This window comes from Siniperca chuatsi, linkage group LG15, assembly GCF_020085105.1.
Source record: "Siniperca chuatsi isolate FFG_IHB_CAS linkage group LG15, ASM2008510v1, whole genome shotgun sequence".
NCBI lineage: Eukaryota > Metazoa > Chordata > Actinopteri > Centrarchiformes > Sinipercidae > Siniperca > Siniperca chuatsi.
Window position 1 is genome coordinate 176,462 of NC_058056.1, and position 10,013 is coordinate 186,474.

Below are 10,013 nucleotides of genomic sequence, written 5' to 3' on the forward strand. Positions count from 1 at the left end.
TTTTTTGTAATCGGTAATTTGTTTAATACTTTAATACTTTAGCAGAGAAATAGTGAGAAGAGTATAGTGGTGACACTGTGCATGCATAAATATGACTGGACATTGCCAGTCAGCTGATGCAAGTGCAACCTCAGTGGTAAGGCCCTTCCCTGTCTTTTCAGTTTTTAGCAGCTGGTTTCATTGAGGAGAGTGACTATTGCTTCAATGCAGAATGAGGACAAGACAAACGTTTTCAAGTTTATTTAGCTTCTCTCTCTCTCTCTCTCTCTCTCTCTCTCTATCCTCTTTCCCCAATCCAAGCCCCTGGATGTTGCACAAAAGAGAGTGATAAACTAATCCATTTTCATGTTCTCCCCCTGAGAAAGCCTGAAGTGATGCGCTAGCTTCTTTAAAGCGCAGCAGTCCACCTGTGGGACCAGGTCAACAAGTCTACAGTGGCCACTTTGTGAAATTCGGATTATGTGGAGGAGGGAGGCTTTGATGAGTGTGGAAGATTTGTTCATCGGACCACAAATTGGAAGATGCTGTGCCATCAGTGTTTCGGTTTTAGTGGCTACAGTGTTGGGAAGACAGACAGGCCAGTTCATACGGACCACTTTGGGGCTTTAACCCCTAAATAACCAAACAATGTGTCAACAACAAGAGGACAAGCACATAAGACCTTTATGCCTTATCAAAAATTCATATAGCTAACACCATAAAACTCCACAATTCAATTCAGTTAAATTTTATTTATATAGGGCCAATTCATAACAGAAGTTATCTCATTGCACTTTTCCTATAGAGCAGGTCTAGACCGTACTCTTTATAATATTATTTACAGAGACCCAACAAATCCCAACATGAGCAAGCATTTGGCGACAGTGGCAAGAAAAAACTTCCTTTTAAGAGGCAGAAACCTTGGACAGAACCAGACTCAATGGTGGGCGGCCATCTGCCGCTGCCGTGTTAGGTTTAGACAGAGAGCGAGAGAGAGAGGGGTTTTGGGGTGTACGGGGAGGCACAATGCAAATATCGCTTATATGATGATGGTCAATGGTGTCGAACGCAGCACTAAGATCTAACAAGACAAGTACAGAGACAAGTCCATTGTCTGATGCAATTAGAAGGTCATTTGTAATTTTCACCAGTGCTGTCTCTTTGCTATGGTGCACTCTAAATCCTGACTGAAAATCCTCAAATAAACTATTGTTATTTAGAAAGTCAAACAACTGATTGGCGACTGCTTTCTCTTAGATCTTAGAGAGAAAGGTAAGGTTAGATATAGGTCAATAGTTGACTAAAACCCCTGGATCAAGAGTAGGCTTTTTAAGAAGCGGTTTAATTACAGCTATTTAAAGGATTGTGGTACATAGCCTATTAATAAAAACAGATTGATCATATCCAGTAAAGAAGTGCTAACTAAGGGCAAAACGTCTTTATGCAGCCTAGTTGAAATGGGGTCTAAGAGACAGGTTGATAGCTTAGATGAATTAATCATCGAAGTTAATTGAAGAAGGTCGATAGGAGCAAAGCAGTCAAAATATATATCAGGTTTTACAGTTGTTTCCAAGGTCCTTGAGTTTGAAGATAAGTCAGTACCAGTTGAAGGCATGACTTGATGAATTTTTTCTGTAATAGTTAAAATTTTATCATTGAAGAAACTCATGAAGTCATTACTACTGAGGGCTATAGGAATACATGGTTCAATAGAGCTTTGACTCTCTGTCAGCCTGGCTACAGTGCTGAAAAGAAACCTGGGGTTGTTTTTATTTTCTTCTATTAAGGATGAGCAGTAAGCTGCTCTGGCATTACGGAGAGCTTTCCTATATGTTTTAAGACTATCATGCCAGACTAAACGAGATTCTTCCAGGTTGTTGGAACACCATTTCCTTTCAAGTTTTCGTGATGTTTGCTTTAATTTGCGGGTTTGGGGGTTATACCATGGAGCTATCCTTCTTTGTTTTATTATCTTGTTTTTTAGAGGAACTATAGAATCAAGTGTCGTTCGCAGTGAACCTCCAACACTATCAACTAGATGGTCAATTTGGTAGGGGTTGTGATGTGCATAGGAGTCCTCTGTTATATTGAGACATAACATTGAATTAAATGCAGATGGAATTTGTTCCTTAAATTTAGGTACAGCACTATCATATAGACATGTAGAGTAGGAGTTTTTGCCTAATGGCGTGCAGTCCAGTAATAGCATTTCAAAAGTTATTAAATAATGGTCCGATAAAGAAGGATTCTATGGAAAGACTATTAAATGTTAAATTTCAATGCCATATACCAGAATAAGGTCAAGGGTGTGGTTAAAATGGCTTCATGTACACTCTGACAAAATCCAATCGAATCTAATAATGAGATAAACGCAGTACTATGGCTATCATTTTCAACGTCCACATGAATATTGAAATCACCTTCAATAATTACTATTTTAATTCAGTTCAATCTAATTTTATTTATATAGCGCCAGTTCGTAACAAACGTTATCTCATTGCACTTTTCCTATAGAGCAGGTCTAGACCGTACTCTTTATTATATCAATTATAGAGACCCAACAAATCCCACCATGAGCAAGCAAAAGGACAAAGGACAAAACTTGATAAAAACTCAGAGAATTCAGATAAAAATTCAGAATAAGGACTAGGAGCACGGTACACTATAACAAATAGAATTGGCTGTTGTGTTTTTAGGTTGGGTGTGACAGACTAAGAACAAGGCTTTTGAATGAGTTATAATTTTGTTTAGTTTTAGGGTTGATTAATAGGCTTGAGTTGAAGATGGCTGCAACTCCACCTCCTCGGCCAGTGCCTCGCGGAATATGCGTATTAATATGACTGGGTCGAGTGGATTCACTTAGGCTAACATATTCTTCATGACCCAGCCAGGTTTCAGTAAGACAAAATAAGTCAATATGATATATGTCAATATGAAGTCTGATATTAAATCGTTCACTAGTACAGCTTTAGATGACGGAGATCTGATGTTTAAGAGTCCACATTTAATTCTCCTATTTTGTTTGAATCAAAGAGGACATGAGCTTAGATGTGCCTGATGAGAATGAGGAGCAATGGTGATGATAAACCCCTGGTAGTGTCAAGTGATTCAAGGTATGACAGCCCAGACATGCCCATATGACACCTATTCACTGACTGACACAAAGTCAGGGCTGGTCTGAAGAGATGCCTTGGCAAGCTGGAAGAGCATAGTGTTTCCATCTCTGTGCTAGCAATTGATTGCCACCCGTCTGTCCAGAGAGTAATGCGAGAAGAGTATGGCAAAATCAAGCATGAATATGATCTGTCAAATGTGTGAAACAGTCTGCCGAAGTGCCACACTGAGGACTTGCTTGAGGGGAGCAGGATGGTCACCAACCACCTGTGGTACTGTGCTAACACATGATGGAAGTGTGACCATGCTTAAGGATTAGTGGATATCTGTGCTGCATCACCAACATACACCAGTGGACATCTGGTGAGATGATGCTGAAATGTGAGCACCCTCTCTACAGCCCTGAAGAGGAAAGCAAATGTCCATTCCCAGCTCTGCGGCATTTAAACACCTGCAAAATGTGGTGCTGGGCAAACAGCTATTGAAAAAGCTGGAGAGAGTAACAGATGGCATCCACACTGGAACACTTGAGTCCCTCCACTCCCTCTACACAAAGTACGCCACAAAGAGAAAGAAGAGCGAGAACTCTGAGGCCTGGCTTTGTGTAGCTATGCTAAACCACAACCATAACATGAAGACCAAACAGGGAGAGGAGCAGTTGAAGCAGCAGTAGGTGGTGACACCAGTGAAGGTGTGCAAAGACTACAGCTTCAGAAAGGACATTGTGGCAGGAGCAGTGAAGTACTGTGAGACTATCTCCATCCAGGCAGCACCCAGGGAACATTCTACAGAGAAAGCAGTGACCATCTGCCAACTTAGAGGAGTAAAAAAGCCAGACAAAGCCCTGTCAGTAGCAAAACATATCAGCACATTTTCAGCAAAGCCCAGTAGTGCAGATGCCTAAAGGCCCTTTCAGACACAACACAACAACGGCACCACTGCGCTCTGAAACCCATTATTTTCAATGGCTTGCGCCGTGACACAACGGCTTTTTCGCTTCGGCGAGCTCATGTCCAAAGTTCAACCTGCGCTGTGATGAATACTCACGTGGCCAATAGAAACGAGGCAGCCAGCCAGGCACGGAAGGCAAAATGAAGGAAAAGCTAAAATTGTGTGTGTCTGAATTCCCTGAATTGTACAACACAAGTTTACGCTTGTATCGAGACCTCAGGAGGAAAGCCCTATCTTGGAAACACATTACCGACCAAGGGGGCAGTGTGTTTTAACAGGTAGTTTGTAGGTAGGCAATAAGTGTAGCCTATATGATAAACATAGCATGGGACTGCTGCATCGTAGTTGCTGGCAGCAAAATGACGTAGTCTCGCTAGAAGTTTTGAAAACTCCACCTATTTTGCTCTGTCCTCTGCGACTTCCCTGGACACACATGCAGCAGACTGTCAATTGGTTCCAGAGAAAGAAAATAAAGGTGTTTTAAAGACTTCCTGTATGGAAGAATGGGCCAAAATCCCACCTGAACACTGTGAGAGATTAATTTCTTCATACAGGAAGCATCTTGAAGCTGTCATTGCAAACAAAGGCTTCTCCACCAAGTATTAAATAAATTTCAGTTAGCGTGTTCAATACTTTGTTTCTGTCTCATTCAACTTTATTGCACATAACTCTTTTTATGGATTGGAATACTACGATTTCTTTATCTGTGTAGTTTTATGAGTTAATACCAATGTCTTGTCTAAATTTCATGTAAATAGCTGCATTGGAAATGTGTTTAATGAAAAAAATGTTGACATGTTACATGAATACTTATTTCCCCCACTGTACATGCAGAAATGTCTACTGATCAAAATAAATGTGCCTGCCTCTTGATTAATTTCTGTTGTCCCTTTAGTACATTTTATTTATTCCCAGACCTGAGTGTAGAGCTTCACTATTTCAATATTTTCTGTTCTCCAAACAAAAATTGTAGGTATTCATTGGTTTGAACCATATACTGCATAAAACATGGACGTAGTGTCCATGACCTCACCCAAAGGTTTCTGAAGAGCCGTTGGGAAGCTCAAAGTGGGCGGCTCCGGCCGTAGCCATCTTGGCAGTGGCTGACTCCAGCTAAGCTGAGGCGGGCCGAATGAAGCCTGGTTGATGAAACCACCTAGCGGTTAGCCACCTTAGAGGGCCCCCACCTGTCACTTAAAGCAGCCATGTCCTTAATTATGCATAACTTTAAGCCTTAATATAATTTAAACATGTGAGTTATATAAAATTTACCCTGTACAGTTATCTTGAATGGGGAAATTAGCTATAGAGACCAAAACTGGTTTTTGTACCAGGCTGTAAACATGTTTATTTATGCCCTAAAGTTGGACATTTTAACATGGGGCTCTGTGGGGAACTGACTCGCTTTTGGAGCCTCAAATGGCCATTTGATGAACTGCAGTTTTTGGCACTTCGGAATTGGCTTAATTTTTCAGCCCCAGAAGTTGCCTTTTGGTTTGAGCAAACATCACGTATTACACATCACACTTCACAAATGGTGTCATTAAAATCCTTTTTGTCATGTCCTGTTCTTCTCATTAATTCTCGTTCTTTGTTTCATGCTTTCCAGTCAGTGTTTTGTGTTTTTGTATTACTCAACTGTCCTTTTGTGTCAGTCACTTTACTTAATGCCTTTCTGTGTTTCCCGCCAGTTTTGATTGTTTGCCCCACCCTAATTAGTTTCACCTGTGTCTTCCCTCACTGTGTACAGTGGCTTGCAAAAGTATTCAAACCCCTGGAACTTTTTCACATATTGTCACGTCACAACCACAAATTTAAATACATTTTCTTAGCATTTTATGTGAATGAGCAACACAAAATGGCACACAAGTGTGAAGTGGAAGGAAATATTTAACAAGATTTCCAAATGTTTTAAAAATAAAAAATGTAAAAGTGCAGTGTGCAAAAGTATTCAACCCCCTTTTTCTTGAATGCAACCAATTGAAACCAACCAACTAAAAAGAGTCCACCTGTGTGTAATCTTGTCTCAACATAAATGCAGCTGTGCTGTGAAGGCCACAGAAGTTTGTTAAGAGAGTGTTGGGGAGCAAACCAAAAAATGAAGTCAAAGGAGCACACCGAACAAGTCAGAAGAAGAAGTTGTTTGAAGTTTAAAGCGGGGCTTAGATATAAAAAGCGTTGAACATCTCAAGGAGCACTGTTCAATCCATCATCTGGAAATGGAAAGAGTATGGCACAACTGCAAACCTACCCAGACATGGCCGTCCACCAAACCTTACAGAACGAACAAGAAGAGCACTTATCAGAGATGCAACCAGGAGGCCCATGGTGACTCTGGAAGAGCTGCAGAGATCCACAGCTCAGGTGGGGGAATCTGTTCACAGGACAACTATTAGTCATGAACTACACAATTCTGGTCTTTATGGAAGAGTGGCAAGAAGAAAGCCATTGTTGAAAACCATCCATAAGAAGTCTCATTTACAGTTCGCTAGAAGTCATTTGGAGGACACAGCATACATGTGGCAGTAGGTGCTCTGGTCAGATGAGACCAAAATCAAACTTTTTGGCCTAAAAGCAAAACGCTACGTGTGGAGGAAAACTAACACTGCACACCACTCTGAACACACCATCCCCACAGTCAAACACGGTGGTGGCAGCATCATGCTGTGGGAGTGCTTTTCTTCAGCTGGAACAGGGAAGCTGGTCAGAGTTGATGGGAAGATGGATGGAGCTAAATACAGGGCAATCTTGGAAGAAAACCTGTTGGAGTCTGCAAAAGACTTGAGACTGGGGCAGAGGTTCACCTTCCAGCAGGACAACGATCCTAAACATAAAGCCAAAGCAACAATGGAATGGTTTAAAGCAAAACATATTCATGTGTTAGAATGGCCCAGTCAAAGTCCGGACCTAAATCCAATTGAGAATCTGTGGCAAGATCTGAAAACTGCAGTTCACAAACGGTCTCCATCAAATCTGACAGAGCTTGAACTGTTTTGCCAGGAAGAATGGGCAAAAATTTCAGTCTCTAGGTGTGCAAAGCTGGTGGAGACATACCCCAAAAACTTGAAGCTGTAATTGCAGCAAAAGGCGGTTCCACAAAGTATTGACTTAAGGGGGCTGAATACTTTTGCACGCTGCACTTTTCAGTTTTGTATTTTTTTTTTTAAATCTGGAAATGATGTATAATTTTCTTTCTACTTCACAATTATGAACTATTTTGTGTTACTTATTCACATAAAATGCAAATTAAAAAATATTTAAATTTGTGGTTGTGACGTGACAATATGTGGAAAAAGTTCCAGGGGTATGAATACTTTTGCAAGCCACTGTATTTAGTCTGTGTGTTTCCTTTGTCTAGTTGCTAGATCATTGTCAGTTTATGTCAAGCGTCCTAGCCATTTTCTCCGGTGTGTCTTGTATTTTTGGATTTTTACTTTGTTTCTTGGACTTTTGGATTTTTGCCTGCTCCCTTTAGGATTTTGTTTGCCGTACTTGGACTGCCTTCACTGATTTTGTTCTCTGCCTGCCTCATCACCACTCTGTAAGCCTTTCGTCCATTGATGTCTATTAAATATTTAACATCATCTGCTCTGCCTGTTCTGTCTGTGTTTGGGTCTTTTCCCTGTTGCCTCGCATTCCAGCCGTGACACTTTTACTTAATCCCTCTTTCCCCCCCAGAAACTATTGAGTCGCAGGAATAAACTCAAACTAAAATAGAAACTGAAAGTTACTTTTGCACATTCTTGTTGGTGTTTCCATTGCATCTTAAGAATCCTAAAGATTAGGTAAATTAGTTCCTAAAATTGTTCCTTGGGTCCTGGAAAAGTTCTTGTGGGGGAAATGGGTTATTGGTTTACTTTGTTATCCCTTCATCTAATTTGTCACTTCCAATTGCAATTATCTGAATTAGTTTTCATCTTGTACAATTTGAAACTAAAATGCTGTCTGATGCACTTTGCATTACATAACTGGCTGCATGAATATGGTCTTTTTCATCAATACAAATCTTTAACAATTGCGCATCTAACTGGTTACTACATTTTAGAGGTTTCTGTAAGGTAAACCAAAGCTCATTTAATTCCAGAAAACTGAAGAATGTTGAGACTTTCTGAGATGAATTCTAACTGTTTCCAATCTTCCAATCCCTCCACCCCCCAACCCAGATGTCGACAGCTGTGAAAAGTGGCTAAGCTGCAAGAATGACTTCCTCCAGAAGTACCTGCACCAAGTGCTCACAGAGCTCCCCAGCTGCCCCTGCTCCTACCCCTCTGAGGCTGTTTACAGTGCCGTCAACATCCAGGATGGCAAACTTCGCAAGACCTACCGTTGGAGGGATGCAAGCGGACCCAAAGAACGCCTGGACATCTACAAACCTTCAGCCAGATTCTGCATCCGCTCAATGCTGTCGTATGACAGCACAACGTTAGCAGCACAGCACTGCTGCTACGATGATCAGATGAGACTGATAACTCGAGGGAAAGGAGCAGGAGCGCCAGATTTGATCAGTACAGAGTTCTCACCAGAACTGCATTACAAGGTGGATGTACTTCCTTGGATCCTGTGCAAGGGGGACTGGAGTCGGTTTCACTCAGTAAGGCCACCGAATAATGGGCTGGACTGTGCAGATAACCCCTCTGAACAAGTGTTTCAGATGGAATTTAAAGAGGCCAGGGAGTACTGATACTGTGGGGTTGTGGAATCACAACAAGAAGGGAGGAGACATACATGTGGTTGGTAGTTAAAATCACAATTTCTCTTGTCCATCGACTCCATCCTGCACAAGCACAGAAGAACTGAACTGTAATGTTAATTCACCGTTTCTGTGGTCCATATGCCATGTGTGAACTCCTGCCAGCTGAAGTACTTTGGTGCATCAGTTGACACTTGGGTAACTTTGTTTTATAAAAAAGGGACACAACTTTCAAATCATGAAAATATGAATGGAAGACATGGACAACCAATAATGGTGAAGCTTTTTTATACTCATATATAGACTATTGTAGATTTACTGACTGATGTAGACTGAATGAAATAACACTGGTGTTGGACAATAAAAATCAGTGCTGAAGTGTTGTAGAGTATGTTCTATTAGGACCCTTATCAGCTAATCCCTGTTTCTGTATGTTGCTGCTACTCTGTTAGGATGTGCTGAACTGACGTGTGTGTGTGTGTGTGTGTGTGTGTGTGTGTGTTGACAGAGGGTGAGCTTATTTATTGGCCCTTGAACTATTTTTTAATCAGACCTAGTGTCCCACGAAAGGAATTCCTGTAGAGCTGCTAAACAGGGAATAAAGTCAAATTGACCTTTGGACTATATATTGTCTGCTTGTTCAACTTGACAAAAACAACTTAAAGAATTTTTGCCAAAGCATATCTGTAATTTTTTTCCAGTCCATCTGCCATGTAAGGATTTGCAACACAATGCATGCTCCCATTGCAGGAAACCATACACCGTGTTTTATGTTCCATAAAATGCAGAGTAACATTTTTATTTGTGAGTAACCCCATCGGAATTGACATCCATGTTGGTATATAACATCCTTTCCTTTGGTAAAAGACATTCCTACAGCATTCATGCTAAACTGAGGACGTCAACACAGTTGAAATTACACTATAAAATGTCAAAATGGGATTCTATTCATGTATAATTGTCAGATCATTTTCAAGTTTACCATCCACACTGACGTGCCAAAACAAATATTAACATCTTTTCCCCCCGTTTAACACAGTGTTTATGGGTGGGAAGCCAGTGAGGGATTATATCCTTGTTTCTACAATAACGTCTGCTGGTTGGGCAACTGCGTGGAACAGGGTAGGATGTGGGGGGATGGCATGAACCTCCAGGAGTGTAACACCCTCCTATCATTGATTATATTTCATATTTTTATGTGCCTGTTGTAGGATGACTGCATGAGTACAGAGAGCCAAAGTTCAACTTGAACATCCAGGTTCTGTTCCCAAAATCCAGC

At 41.0% G+C, this 10,013-nt stretch overlaps 1 protein-coding gene across 1 annotated transcript in view; it reads left to right on the plus strand.

Annotated features, from left to right (window-relative positions):
• Nucleotides 1-9,360, plus strand: part of ism2a (isthmin 2a) — a 60,710-nt gene extending 51,350 nt beyond the window's left edge. The window contains exon 6 of the mRNA XM_044166999.1: nucleotides 8,208-9,360. Within this exon, the coding sequence (XP_044022934.1) occupies nucleotides 8,208-8,725 (518 nt within the window). The 3' untranslated portion in view covers nucleotides 8,726-9,360. The remainder of the gene's footprint in view (nucleotides 1-8,207) is intronic.
• Nucleotides 9,361-10,013: the final 653 nt, after the last annotated feature.